This window comes from Rhineura floridana, chromosome 3 (genome assembly GCF_030035675.1).
Source record: "Rhineura floridana isolate rRhiFlo1 chromosome 3, rRhiFlo1.hap2, whole genome shotgun sequence".
NCBI classification, from domain to species: Eukaryota; Metazoa; Chordata; class Lepidosauria; order Squamata; family Rhineuridae; genus Rhineura; species Rhineura floridana.
In genome coordinates this window covers 57,175,007-57,190,508 of record NC_084482.1, presented here as the reverse complement: position 1 = coordinate 57,190,508, position 15,502 = coordinate 57,175,007, and the positions used below count along the sequence as shown (strand labels likewise).

The following is a 15,502-nucleotide window of genomic DNA, read 5'->3' as shown; positions in this document are numbered from 1 at the left end:
ATAAATAAGTCTTTGAGATGGCACAAGAGTCACCGTTATTTTTACAGGCCTCTCTTATAGCACCCAACACTCTTAACGCTGTGGTCACCAACATGGTGCGTGTGTGTGCAATGGTACACTTGAGGACTTCCCCTGGAACCCATGAAACTTCTGCGCCCCCCTCTGCTCACTCGCTACCCCCTTTGTCAGAAGGTGGTGTCATTTTTCTGCCTTTCAAAGTACTTAGAGCTGAAGAAGGAAGTTGGGAGGAGGATGCTAGCTCCCTTTTTCATCTCTATGTACTTTTCAAGTCCCAGATCAGCAACTGAGCAGAAAGTGGAGTGACCGAGAGGGTAGGAGAGAAAAAGAAGTGATCTGGGAGGCTGGGGGAATGAAAACAGAGTGACCTGAGGGGAGGAAGCAGGGTGCCACAGGAGTCAGGAGAGAGTGAATGGAGTGCTACAGATCCTCTTGAAATTGCAAATTTTTGGTTTCAGGGCTCCCACAGCCATAAGCATCACAGATTACAGATTACTTCACTGACTGACATAATAATCACAATTCCAGTGTTTTCCAATGCTTCCAGAGTGCAAAAATATTGCTTACAACAGATCATCTCCAAATCACCATCAAATCTTAGATCACCTCAGTGTCCACAGATAATGTTCTGTAATTTGTTAGTCTACCTATCATTCTTTATCAAAATCATGAATATCCACAGGGCTCATTGTCTTTGTTTTATTGTACAGTCTATCACTGTAAGCTTTAATTTGACTGAGGGGGTGTGAGGACCCTATGTAAAATCATGCAAATTCAAGAGGATCCATTTTGTACTGGATCCAGCTTTTGCTCAGACCACTTGGAAAGCAAAATGTGTGTGTGTCTGTATTGCAGGGGAAGAGGATCAACCAGAAGGGTTAGTGCCCATGGCATTCTCCAGCATTCTAAATGTGCCCACAGGATCCCCCAAAATTGGTGAGCTCTTTTCTATTGGCTGTCTCCAGCATCAAATTCAACTCCATACTGGGTTGTTTTTGTAATACAGCACAGTTTTTGACCATGTGCTGGAAAAGACGTCCTTCCAGAGGAGATGTAAATGTTTTTTGGTGTTTGCGAGGAGGGAGGTTGAAAACAATATCACCAGACCTGCTTTGGGTCTGCCTTTCCCGACAGGGGGCACGGCCGGTAGATCAATTGTTGAAAAGCCGTCCAGATACAGATTTTTGGTGGACCATGTTTCCTGCAGAAAAATTACCTCAAAGTCTTTTAAAAAGTCAAGTATCTCGGGGGGGGGGGTCCCTAGTTGCCCATCCTGCTATGTTCCAGGAGAGGAAGTTAAGCTGGGCTCCAGGAGTAATGCTGGATTCCCCATAGTCCCGGGGGCGAGGGGAAGGGCGGCCTGATGTTGGTCCGGTTGAAGGGTTACCTTGTCAACTTAGTTCTATAATCTGGTTAAGCTCTCCAGTCAAGTCCACGTAGACACCACCAGATTGCGCTGGAGGGATGACAAGCTTTGTTTTTTTATTATCCTGCGCACTCAGATGAAGCATTGTAGGAGTAGGGCCCAATTCCTCTGGACCCAGAAATCTGGATTGTAGCCAGTCAGTTCCACACTGTAAAGGTCTGGTTGAGTAGTTTGTGGGGTATTCCTTTAGGGGCCTTAGGCACCCTATTGCAGTGTTGATCAACTTTGTTGGTGGTGGTTCGAGGGTAATGGGGACCTTGGCGTAAAAAGGAGTCCCGATGTGCCGCTTAGGCTGTCCGGTCGGCCGCTCCTGTTTCCGAAGAGCTGGTGTCGTTGGGGGACATGGTGATTTCAAATCCGGGGGGTTCCTGGCATTGTCCTGCATGGCATGAACAAGCGTGTCTCTTAAGAAAGTAAGTCTAAGGGTTATTTCTTCCTGGGACTGTAAAGGTAATAATAGGAATGAGTCCAGGAGGAATTTTTCTTCCGGAAATTGGACTGATTTGAAGTCATAGGGAGGTTGGAGAAGCGTACGTTTTGGGCTGTGTCCGGGGTTCGAAGAACTTTGGGTAGCCTGAGGATTGTCTGGACAGATAAGCGGACTACTCGAGATGTTATTTTCAGAGGGACGGAGGTTGTTGTGGAACAAGTTGAACCGATTATGATTCTCAAATAATCTTGTTATTAAGATTCCGGCATGAAGAAATTTGCCTTTTTCTTTGTAGAGGAGTTGTACAGATGCCCAGGTCCGAAAAGTTATCATGGCTCGGGCGTGCCGGTAATTGTGAAGTAGGTATTCGATGTCAATGATGTTGGTGATAGTGCCACAATGGGGGGCGATCTTTTTTGCCAGGTGAAGAAAGCGAGCTTTGCGGTGGTCAAAGGACCAGGCACCTGGGTTTTTTGGAAAACTGGATAAAATTAGGCTTTGACGACTGAGAGTCAGTTTCCAAGCCTGGCTGGTTATGGGGTTAGGGGTGAATCCGGGTTTAATTTGGTCCTTAGGCAAAGAGACAGAGCCCAGATAGATAGCGTGTTGCCCTTGATCTTGTGAACTGGCAGATGTGTGTATGGAGGCTGCTTTGTGTTCTGGGAAGACCAGGGGGGGCTGGCAAGTACTTGTTTTGTCTGCTGAAGGGTAGGATAAGGAGAAATCTGGTCCTGCCGTGTGTTCATTGGCGTGCTCCATATTAGGAAGTTGAGTGATCCTTCCTTTTTGGGGAGTTTTAAGTGAAGCCTGTTTTGGTTTTTCGAACAGGTTGAAGAGCCTTTTGAAATTCAGTCTCTTAGTATTTGAGACTGCTTTCAGACTTTTCCCCTTTAATTTGATGTTTTTGCTCTTTTTCTGGGTAAGGGGTTTGTGTTTTTCTTTTCCTTTTCCACGGTGTGGCTTTCCTGGGTTCATTGACGCTCTTTCTGCCACTGGTATAATGGGTGATGCTTGGGGGAGCCGGGAAGAGGAAATGCCCTCAGTGCTGGTTCTCTCGCCTTGTTTGTGGAATTCAGCTATGACCACCAGAAGGTCATAGCATTCCGAGATAATTTTTTTATTGTGGCAAGTTCAGTTGCAGGCAACGTCAGTGTATTCTCCATTTTGGGAGGAGTTGGTTTGCCCTGGGATGATGACCAGGGGTGTTTGTCATGGCAAGGAAATGAGGGGGAATTAAAAATCTCGTTATTCTTAGTATATTCAGTTATTGTTGGACTCAAGAGGCATTCCTGGAGTGCTGAGGGGATTACTCGCAAGTTAAGGTGGGTGGCATGGCTATTTGTAGATTGTTTTACGGCGGTTTCTTGTGGTAAGACATCTGAATTAGTCTGATTCTCGGAGGAGTTGAATGCCGGGAGAGCTGCTTGGGCAAGTTCTGTTGCGAGGTCTGGCCCAAGGGGGGACACAAAAACTGAAACAAAAACATGCAAACTACTTCAAGGACCAAATGACTGTAAAAAGCTACTCTCTTCAGACTTGGTTTGAACATTCTGGAGTGTCACACTTGTTTTTAACCAGTTTGCACTCATACAAAGATCATAATGAAGACATCCTTCCCATGAATCCTTGTTCTCGTTAGATGTGATTAAATAGGAGAGGGACTGTAATTCTAGGGAAAAGGATATATTCTATATTCGGAAAGCCCCAAATTTGTAAGGACACAAGAAGAGAAGTGCTAGATCAGACCAAACGCCCACCTAGTGCAACATCCTGTTTCCACACTGGCTAACAAGATGCCTATGAGAAGCTCATGAGTAGGACATGAGGGCAACAGCACTCTTCCCACTTGTATTCCCTAGCAATGTTGTTCAGAGACATACTACCTCAAATACTGGAGGTATTACACAGCCATCATGACTAATATTTGATAGCCTTATCCTCCATGAATTTGTCTTACTCCTTTTAACCTGTCCAAATTGGTGGCCATCACCAGATGCATCCTATGGCAACAAATTCCACAGTTTAATTATCCTATCCAGGTCTCTAACACTCTTCCTGAGCCACTGCCAGCTGGAAAAGATGTTAGGCTAGATCAGGGGAGCTAACCTGTGGCTCTTCAGATATTGTTGAACTACAAATCCCATCAACTCCAGCCAGCACAGCCAATGTGAAGGTACAATGGGAGATGTAGTCCAACAACTTATGGAGGGCCACAGGTTAGGCACCTGGATTAAATAGCCCAATGGTCTGACTCTGCATAAAGCAGTTTCATGTGTATATTTGTATAACACTTGTCATGTTTTCAACTTTGGGAAGTTTTAAGCAGAGCAGTAAAGGCACTCTCCATACAGAGGCATCCTCAGATAACTGCTCATTCCTATATAGCAAGGGTTCCAATTTGCTCAGTGTCCATAACAATTTTCTCATACAAGAATTTGCATCAGAAAATAATAGAAACTATGCTTGATCTTATGGGGAAAACACAAGATTGTATTATTTTGTCATCTGCGCTCTGGATAACACTGGTTAAGGGCCAAACTGCACAACTACATGTTACACAGGAGAACCAAGACTAATCTTGGGGGGGGGGGTTGCTAGAACACAACAGGAGCACTGGAGAGGCTGTTATTTAATCCTCTCCCCTCACACCATTTCCCCAAGCTAACTTCTCCCTCTTGTCCCACCAGGGACTAACACTGCTGCTCTGATCCAATTTATTTCTCCCTCCCAATCACCATGGCTCCCTGTAAGTGAAAATCAATGTGCTGGGAGATCCAATAATCGATCTCAAGAGTGATGCATAGGTTGGCCCTCAAGAGTGAGAGCTCCGAAGTCTCCAAATGTCAAAACTCCACCAATATTGAGCTTACAATTTCATAACCAGGCAGCCCACTGTCAAGACACATAGTGGGATACTTGGCCCACCTCTTTTTGTCAGTTGTTGGTGAGGTTTTGCCCCCTTTGTTGAACGTCCCTGTAACTTGCCTTTAAGACGAATTCTTAGTCAACACGAATTACAGAGCGAGGGTGGGGGCACAGAGAGATGCAAGGCTGCGGGGGGGGGATGCTCTTGAACACGGGCTGAAGTTGTATTTGCGTGTAACATGTTTTGTCCCACCATACATATTTTGGAAAGTGGCGTAGTGTAGAGTGACTGCCCTACTGCTCCAGTGGGAATAAGGAACACTGCACAGAAGGCCTGGGGAGGAGAGAAAAGGAGTCTTACCAGCCATTGATTTCATTCTGGGCATTCACCTCCACCCCCTTGTGGAGCAGCGTCTGCACCTCCTCTAGGTCACCTAGAGCAGCAGCTTCCCTGAGCCTCTCCTCCAAATGGCTGCTCATCCCGTTTCTCCCTTCCCCAACGCTCACTGGTGTGGCTGGCCCACAAGTGTCCCTTCCACACCCCTGCAGAGAGTGGGAACTGCTGCTGCTACTACTGCCGCCGCCGCCGCCGCCGCCGCTTTCCCACCTCGCTCTCTGGCTTGCCTGCGGGACTCTATTCTCAGTGACACACAAGGCAGGAGCCTCTGGTTCCTACGTGGCCCTGCAGTGCTTGGCCGGTCCAAAGGTGAGCGGGAAAAATGTTGTTCCTCTCACAGAGGAAGAAATCTTTCGGCTTGAGCAGGGGACCTGGTCGCAGATGATACATTCAGAAACCAGCATGGAGCGCAGCGAGGCCGCGTCTCGGATTAGTGATGCTAAGCCCCGTTCCGTTCCCTTGGCAACACAGGAATTCTGTGAGATGGCATGTCACTGAGAGCCACTGCCGGACGCAAATGCTTTAACAACAAAAATTACAACAGGCGTTTAAACAATGTATTCTTCGAGCTTCATTTGAAGTGGCTTTCTAGGTTATTTCTGAAGGTTAGTATGTACTCCCATAACGTAAATATTGGCAAAAACATTATACTATACAACAACTAGGTCTAAATTAAAAGTTTGCCATAGGCAATTTTAAAAAAATAAATAAATAAATTTATGTATTTTACAAGGAAGGGAAAGCACAACAAATGGGTAAAACGGCATTAAAAAGGGAAAAGACTATAGATCCGGCACCACTGGCTGAATCATGAGATAAACATGAAACATGTTAATAGCCTTATTGTTTCTTTATTTATATGCTGAGACTTGTGACAGAAACCTTGGGCTCCAATTTGGAGGTCAGTTAAGAGTGCTTACATCCCATTGGTTTCAATGGACTTTACAATGTGAGCCTTGCTATGCTTACTGAAAGTAAATAGCTCATTGATTTAAATCAGGTTTATATCCCAGTGTAAATTGTATTTATTTATTTATATCCCGCCCTTCCTCCCAGCAGGAGCCCAGGGCGGCTTAAGACTGCATCCTTAAACGGCCTAATTGTACACAGGATTGGAGCTCTGTATTCCAGTCCTATACATGTTAACTTGGAAGCAAGTCTAATTGCTTGATGGGACTTACTCCCTAGTGAGTATGCCTGGGATTGCAGTGTTAGGCAATATATGAAGGAGTCAGTGATTCTCTGGGGAAAAAGGGAACTTCAGTGAGGCTAAAACATTCTAGAACATACAATAATTTAAAACAATAGACATAGTGGAACGCAGCGTTGTTGGTTTTAACAAAACCAAAACCAACGAAACCCACAAAGGGGTGTGTGATACAATCATGAGGTTTTCATTTCAAAAGTGGTTGAAAATTTTTGAAACTGAAGACAAAATTCAGAAGCCATCAGAAACTGTACTATTAACCTGATTATTTTTAATTTGCCAATGGGAATTTTCCTCCCAATGCCAATAGCAGCTTCAGGGAGTTTGCTGAAAGTATAGCAGGGGCAAACAGTTAAATTTCTCCGCCCTGCCCACCATGATCCCAATCTTGGTCAAGACAGCTTTTTTTTTAGTGTTGTGTTTAAGGCAAAAATGCATATACCATTACATGAAGTTTGACCATAAATCATTTAATTGTCTAGCAAGGGAACTTTCAGGTCACACTGACTGCTAAAAAGGAACTGCAGCCTTTGTTGGTACATTTTTGGGCAGGTGGGCAGGCAGGGTGGGATGCTGCCACCTAATTACAACTATGTTAAATCCAGTTTTCTGTGGGCAATTCTCATCTCCACCCTGGAGGCAGACAAAACATTTTAAAAAAAGAACCAGAAGTATGGCAAATTGTGTGAGTCTTTCAGTTTAGTCTATGGGTGAAAACAGTTAAGACACGGAGGGTTTAAAGTTATGCTGACTCCTTCTGGTGTTCTCATTTGTGAATAGGGTTGATTCTTTTTGTCAGTTCACACATACAGAAAGAGTACAATGCCATATTTACTTCTTTTTTATGTGTGTATTGTTTGTCTTGAAAATAAAAGGAAAAGGTTTAAAGGGAGGAATGGAAGGCAGGTGGAGATCAGTTAAGATACAGAATGCTGAGGACTGGGGATGAAAATAGGGGGTAGGGGAAGGGAGGAAAACTGTCTGCTCATGACCCTAACATCTTACAGTGGATTAGGTTGTGGAGATGTGTGCCATCAATTTTAAAAAACTGTCCCCTCTGTTCTATATGGGAATATGTCATGAGAAAAAAAGGAAACCTCTCTTTTCCCCACTCCAGACCCCCTCCAAACTATATAACAATTCACTAATAGGCAAAAAACCTTGTGGTTTAAGAATGTAGCTATAGCCCACAGATATTTCTATCAAACTTTAAAAAGCAGGGAAACTGGGCAGCTATAGTGAATGCACCAGGGGAGCAGGAGACCTGAACTCCTCTCTGAGATATTGGACTGCCCTACAAATTGGTCAAAATGCAAACACCATTTGGGTTGGTCTTTCACAGTCCAATCCACTTGCTGTGAGCTTGCAAGAATTTGGTAACCTGTGCCTCTGAGCATATGCTGAGTGGTGGCAACACCTGCCATCTCCAAAGATAGAGAATTATATTTTTGTATGCTTGTTGGTGTTCTTCTTACTTTGCTTCTTTCCTGTGTTACTAATGTTTCTGCAGAGAATCTAAACTAGAAAATTTTATTTCCCTCATTATTCATCCTAGAAATCTGTGTCAAATTTATTTTTATTAATCTCAAAGCCTTTTTATTGATCAATGTCATATGATGGTGAAGACAGCCTTTTGTGTTTCAAATTGGAGGTTATATTCTATTTTTATTTTAGGTGCATTAACAGTTGAATCTGAAACTGCAGTTTGATGTAAAATCAGACTGATTCCAATATGTTGCTACTTCAGCAATGACTCTAGCTGTTGGAAAAAAGAGGATGCATGTTTTCAGCCTGCTATGTTTAAACCACTTTATTTAAGGCAAGGTGGGCACGGTCAATTAAAAACATAGAGCACACCTAGAAGTTTGCTAGAATATATTTCTCCTCCCACTGTTTTATCTTGTGCAAACTGAGACATTCCTGAGGTCCACTGGAGACTATTCTGCAGAAGTCAGTGCCATTATTCCACAATTATGTTTGGAGTTTTTTTAGTGTAAATTTTGCAGTGTTGCTGTACTCCACATACTCACAGAAATAGAAACAAAATAAAATGATTTCCTAAAGGAAACTTCACTAAAATTGCGAAGTAAATCAGACATATTTAAAGTGACCATCTGAACTATATCAACTGTCTTAATAATGTCGCTTCCTCCCAGCTAAAACAAGATCAGCACAGCACATGTCTTCTTTCTATTATTTGGGCTGATTGCAGGTGTTGCCACCACTCACCATATGCTCAGAGGCACATGTTACCAAATTTTTGCAAGCTACACAGCAAGTGGATTGGACTTTGAAAGACCAACCCAAATGGTGTTTGCATTTTGACCAATTTGTAGGGCAGTCCAATATCTCAGAGAGAAGTTCAGGTCTCCTGCTCCCCTGGTGTATTCACTATAGCTGCCCAATTTCCCTGCTTTTTAGATAGAAATAGCTGTGGACTATAGCTACGTTCTTAAACTGCAAGGTTTTTTGCCTATTCGTGAATTTCTCTGCTTTTTAATCCGGGAGATAAGAAATGGGATCCTGTCCAAGTTTGCTGGGAATGGATTGATCATTTGCATGCTTATTGAGTTCAGTGGGATTTATTCCCCTGAAATCATGCTTATGATAGGGGAAACTGACCACAGGGGATGGGGAGGGGAGGAGGAGGGAGGGGAGGAAATGCATAGGGGAGGACTGGGATGGGAGCAGGCTGTATGGGGAGGGGAGGAGAAGGACAGTTTTGATCATTTGCATGATTATTGAATTCAGTGTGATTTACACCCATGCAATCATGCTTAGGATAGGTAAAACTGACTGGGGGGAGGGGGAGAGCTGGGCAAGAGAGGAGGAAGAAGGAAGAGGGGAGGGGAGGGGAAAGAGGGGAAAAGCAGGTCTGATCATTTGCATGCTTATTGAGTTCAATGTGATTTACTCCTATGCAATCATGCTTAAGATAGGTAAAACTGATCATGGGGAGAAGGGGAGGAGGGGGAAGGGGAGTATTGGAAGGGGAGGGGGAGGGAAGGGGCAAGAGAGAGGGGATAGGAGGGAGAAGGGAGGATGGGTTTGATCATTTGCATACTTTTTGAGATCAGTGGGATTTATTTCTGTGCAATCGTTTGAAAATGGAAATGGACTGCCTTCAAGTCGATCCTGACTTATGTTGACCCTATGAATAGGGTTTTCATGCTGAACAGTATTCAGAGGTGGTTTTACCATTGCCTTCCTCTGAGGCTGAGAGGCAGTGACTGGCCCAAGGTCACCCAGGGAGCTTCATGGCTGTGTGGGGATTCGAACCCTGGTCTCCCATGTTGTAGTCCAACACTGAGCTGGGGGAGGGGCAGGGAGGGGAGGGGGAGGAGATTGGGTAGATGGGCACTGAGCAGAAGGGAAGCCCCTTTCCAAAAGGAAAACATTGTGCACAGTAGCATTGTTTTTCAGCATTTCCGCCACCTTTTTATTCTACAGCAGGCACATGTAGCCTCCCACCCAAATTTAAACCAAAGCTGTCCCTGGCCACATCCACACCAGGCCTTGATTTCACTTTGGGCAGTAATGGCTTCTCTCAAAGAATCCAGGGAAGTGTAGTTAGTGAAGGGTGCTGACAGTTGCTAGGAGACGCCCTGTTCCCCTCACAGACCTTCAGTCAGAGTGGCTGACTGTTAAACCAGTCTGGCCACTGAAGCACTCTCAGTGGAACAGGAGTCTCCTCTCAGCACCCTTCACACTTCCCAGGATTCTCTGAGGGAAGCCATGACTGTCTCATGTGAAATCAAAGTCTGGTGTGGGTGGGGCCCCCTGATTAGGCAAGCCAAGCAGCTGTGAGGGCTTTAGAACACTGACAGTTGGTTCTTACTGAGCGTGCCCCGCGTTATCATAGGCTGCTAGCCAAAATTTCTTAAATTAATTAAAAATCAGCCAGGCATTTTTTTTAACTTAAACTGCAGAAGATGAAGGTCAGAGTATGGGGCAAGGTCAGTATTAGGCTTACAGGTACTCTGTGAACATGGCTGATTTTTAATGAATTTCAACAGATTACGAGAACTCAAAGAAAAAAGTCCAAAAGGGCTCTGGATTTTTTCTCTCTCTTTTTAGACTTTGAACTCTTGATTCTCTCTGACTGTTTTATGTATCGCTATGAAAATTGACAGGGTTGTTAAGCAAGCGTTTCTGAGTTCAGGACTGTAAGATTTGTAAGGTTTTGTTTTGAAATGAGCTTATGGAAGCATCAGAATGGCTTGGGGGGTATTTTCAATTTAACATTGAGGAATGTGAAAATTCCACGCTGGCTATAGTATACAGCCACTCTTGTGGCTGTATAATAGAATACTCTGACTGACTGACCAGCCTCAAAACTGAGCCTTCTATCTATTTGTGGTATTTCTGTAACCCTAGTGCTATATAGCACAAGAGTGAAAGGGTGGGTAAAGAGGGGAGATGTCTTTTCTTCCTCCTCACTCTTCAACCACCCCCAGGCCTGAACGAAAACAGTTCCAGGCTAGCTTAGGGGGTACTCTGATGCTCTCCAATATTTGTGTCAGGTACCGTAGAATGCATATATGTAATGATTATATACTTTCTGAACTAAAAAGTGATGAAGTATCCTTTCCCAGCACAGGCTGGAAGGAACTTTTAGAATAAACCTTCACTAAGCCAGTGTGGTGTAGTGGTTAAGATGTTGGACTACAACCTGGGAGACCAGGGTTCGAATCCCCACACAGCCATGAAGCTCACTGGGTGACCTTGGGCCAGTCACTGCCTCACAGCCTCAGAGGGAGGCAATGGTAAACCCCCTCTGAATATCACTTACCATGGAAACCCTATTCATAGGGTCATCAAAAGTCAAAATCAACTTGAAGGTAGTCCATTTCCAAACAATCAGTTATAACAGTAACAATAATAGTAATAGGCCATCAATGTGGATGAATTCTTTGTGGGGCAAGGACTTGTCTGTTCTGCTTATGTTGCTGTGTAATGTGCCATGAACAGTAGTGATGGCGCTATAGAAATAATTGAAACAACAATAATGAAGTAGTAATTGTCAGCTCTGCACTGAGACAGCAGTGCCGGTGGGGGCTGGAAATTCCTGGGTAGTTATCAGGGCGGGAAAGTCCTTAGCTGGCAGTCTGGTCATAAATCTGCCAGGTTAACGAGGATGAAGCATGATAAGGGCAAGGCCCGTCCTAAGCTTACGTGCCAAGCCAGAAGTGAGGTCAGTAGAGGTCCGGGTTCAATTGCCAAGGGGTCAGTCCAAGGTAAGATTCAGGGAAACTAGAAACACACGAAGCCATGCCTGACGTTGTAGTTAGCAACAAGCTGAAGCCAAGGTTTGACTTTTAAGGAGCAGGTTTGTCAGCAGGTGTGAGCCCTCAGCGTTTTGCCCTTAAGTGGACAGGCCTGCCCCTCTTCTGCCTGACCTTCTGCTGTCTACGTTCTGCAGGGCTTCAGCTGTATCTGGGGTGCTCTGCAGCTGAGGGGGAGGAGCTGGGTTCTCAGGAGTTTCCTCCGTTTCTCCTTCTGGGTCTGCTGCTTCTGGGTCTGCTGCTGTTACTCCCGAGTCATCCTCGTCTGATGAGTCCTCTGACGGGGCCATGACAGTAATGCTGTCCTAGATGAGGTATGTGTGGGAAAAATACTTAGAGTTTTCGGTATTTCTGAAGGGACTGCCATTTGCAAGTCACTTTCTCAAGCCACTAGAGGTCACAAGAGAACAATAAAAAGAATGTCAAACACTATTTTTGCTATTTCACAGAAAGCTGCTGAAATGCTTTTCTACAATACAATGTTTATAGAATTTTCAGTGGGTGTGTACTGCAAAAGAATGTATAAATGGTACTATGATGATAGTATAGCCTATTACAATATGATGTTGTTAACTTTATTTCAAAAACAGTTTAATTATTTTAAGAGATCAGACTATTTAATATTTGAAGAGAACAGTATTCTCAGTGGCTGATGATGACTGTTCCTTAAAACAGCCTCTTCTTTGTTTAGATTTTTAATCTAATTTTTAATCTAATTTAATTTTTAAAAATAAATTGGAATGTCAGATTTAAAAAACAACATATTGACATCTCTTCAAGAAGGGTCAAGATGATGTCTGAATAGGGTTGTATTAGTCCTCCTCCTGGGACTTTAACTGCGACCTGACCTCACACACTTAATATAAGAAGGTGAAACTTACCTCACCACCCATCCCTATACACCTGGTGATAACAAAACAAAAGCAAGCCCAGTAAAAATGTAGCCAACTCTATATGTCTGCTGTTGTGCAGTAGCAAAATATTGGTGTGTGTTCCTAATTTTGCTTGCAGATAATGTTGAAAACCTGAACATAACAGAGTTCAAAAATATATTTTTATTTATTATTATTATTTATTACATTTGTATATCGCCCCATAGCCGAAGCTCTCTGGGTGGCTTACAATAATTAAAAACATTAAAAACAAATATACAAATATACAAATATACAAATTTAAAAACACATTTTTAAAAAACAATTTAAAAACACATGCTAAAATGCCTGCTAAAATTTATTTATTTATAAAATTCAAAGTAAGGGGCCTAAATCCAATTTTTAAATTCTAGGGGTACCAGATGATTGTATTTTGAATTCATAGAATCATAGAATAGTAGAGTTAGAAGGGGCCTATAAGGCCATCAAGTCCAACCCCCTGCGCAATGCAGGAATCCAAATCAAAGCATTCCCAACAGATGACTGTCCAGTTTATCTCCACTAGAATAATCTCCACTAGCATGTTCTCTTGGGCCTTTACAAACTTTGATTGTTAGTTTTTGTTTCATTTTTAACCCTCTTCTGTGTTCAAATAAAAATGCCCATTAACTATTCTGATCTGATAACATGTAGACATGTACAAAATTATGCATGGTATGGAGAAAGTGGAAAGCAAAGTTTTCTCCCTCTCTCACAACACTAGAACTCGAGGACATCCAGTGAAGCTGAATGATGGAAGATTCAGGACAGACAAAAGAAAGTACTTCTTCATACGGCACAAAGTTAAACTATGGAATTTGCTCTTCCAAGAAGCAGCAAAGGCCACCAACTTGGATGGCTTTAAAAGGGGATTAGACAAATTCACTGAGGATAAGGCTATTAATGGCTATTAACACTGATGGATATGTATTACTTCCACAGGTGGAGGCAGCATGCTTCTGAATGCCAGTTGCTGGAAACCTCAGAAGGGGAGAGTGCTGTTGCATTCAGATACTGCTTGCTAGCTTCCCACGGGCATCTGGTTTGCAACTGGGAGAACAAGATGCTAGACTGGATGGGCCATTCGCCTGATCCAGCAGGATCTTTTTATGTTCTTATATTCTCTTTTTGGCTCCTCTTGCATCCTGCCTACAATCACAACTGTTTGAATTCCTGTTGCTCTTGAGGCATACATCCTCTCACATCACTCAAGCCATATCATTTTGACTGGGGGATGGAAGCAGAACTGTCACTTTTCTAGATATTTTGACTAATTGTCTAGTCTTTTTGCTTTGCTGAAATCATTCCCCTTTGATTTCTTGACCTTCTTTCCTTGGCAGCTGACTCTCATATACTCACTATAAAAGGCGATCACATCCAGATGGATTTTTTCTTCTCCGGTGATCATGGGGACACAGGAAGCTGCCTTGAGCCAGACCAATAGGTTCATCTAGTTCAGTATTGTCTCTACACCAACTGGCAGCTGCTCTCCAGGGTGTTGGAGTCTTTTTGAGCCCTATCTGGAAATGATGGGGATTGACCCTTCTGCATGTACACGTGCATGTGCTCTCTGTCATTGATCTAAGGTCCTTCCCGCCCACCTGCTATCAGGTGAGTCACTATATTGTAAAATATACAGGTTTGACCCCTCTCCTCTATATACATACACTCTGAAGGAGCACAAACCCTTTGTGGTTTGCCTTCAGCATAGTTAATTATAGTTTTTTCCCCTTAGGCAGCATGATTTTACCACTCACATGTCAGTGTGGGAGAGGATTAGTGGAGTGTTTATTTGACATTAGGCTGCTGCCTGCCACTCCTGCTCTACTCTCCTGTGCTGTAATCCTCTGATTGACCCAATATTCTTAAAAATTAGAACTCACTGTGCATTTCAGAAGTAAACATGCCACATCACAAGATACTTGTTTTTTCTTTTGTGTTCCTCTTCTCTCCCACCACCCCTCCCATTGTTCTGGTCAGTATTCAGTTAAGATCTCAGTCTTATCCTCTAAAGTATTTGTTCCTTACACAGCTCTTTTTCTAAATGTAATTTATCCGAACAAGCACTAAACAAACATTGCATTTGCCTCTAATGTGGAATTTGATTTGCCAACCTCTTTCAATTTATGCTAAAGTCATCAAAAGTGTTCTCTCCAGAAACCATTATCAGATGGCTGCTATATCATACACCAAAATAAAGGTAATGTTGTTGCTTGAAGGTTGGCAGCTATTTACCCAAAACAGCTGTAGGAAGCTGCAGTGTGAGCAGAAGATTATAGATGGGCATTGTAGAATAGTGGTTAGAGAGTGTTGGACTTAGACTGGGGTGGCCTGGGTTCAGTTCCCCAATCAACCATGAAGCTCACTGGATGATTTTGGGTCAGTTACTATTTCTCAGCCTAACCTACTTCACAAGGTTGCTGGGAGGATTAAGAGGTGACTATGTACATTGACAAGAACTCCTTGGAGGAAGGGCAAGATAAAAATGATATAGTGTGCACTAGGCAAATTAGTGTTTAACTCTTTTTCCATGCAGGCTGGTTTCCCATCAGAATCCCAAATCCCCAGTTGCTTTTTGCCCTGAAAGGGAAAATCTGGATGTGTCCACATTTGTGGGGCAAAAGCAGAGTTCAGAGGGATTTTGACAAGAAAAAAGTGACTGCAGGCAAGAGTGAAGCCCCTTCCCCTCCTGGTGATCTTCTGCTCCAGACTGCAGCTTACTGCAGCTGCTTTGGGTAAAACAACAATAAAAACTCAGGGAAAACATTGATGTGACTGAGCATCCAGTTTGACCCCAACTTTAAAGAAAAAGGAAAAAAGGCTGACAATAAAGCAAACTGTTTTAAAACTGTTTTAATCTGTTTTTACCTTTTGTACACCGCCCTGAGAGCTAGAAAGCTATAGGGCGGTTTAGAAATCTAATAAAATAATAAATAAATAAATAAACTAAGAAAAGAAAATAA

The 15,502-nt window shown here is 43.2% G+C and overlaps 1 protein-coding gene and 1 long non-coding RNA gene across 3 annotated transcripts in view; one reads left to right on the top strand and one right to left on the bottom strand.

Annotated features, from left to right (window-relative positions):
- Window positions 1–5,554, bottom strand: part of LOC133379889 (ankyrin repeat domain-containing protein 40-like) — a 19,067-nt gene extending 13,513 nt beyond the window's left edge. The window contains exon 1 of one of the 2 annotated variants that reach the window (XM_061616013.1): window positions 5,101–5,554. In XM_061616013.1, the coding sequence (XP_061471997.1) occupies window positions 5,101–5,219 (119 nt within the window). In that variant the 5' untranslated portion in view covers window positions 5,220–5,554. The remainder of the gene's footprint in view (window positions 1–5,100) is intronic. The other variant, XM_061616012.1, reaches the window with a different exon arrangement.
- On the top strand, window positions 5,148–15,502 carry LOC133379890 (uncharacterized). Its single transcript, XR_009761297.1, has 3 exons — window positions 5,148–5,741; window positions 11,766–11,942; window positions 13,482–15,502. It is a non-coding gene; the product is annotated as an uncharacterized LOC133379890 (long non-coding RNA).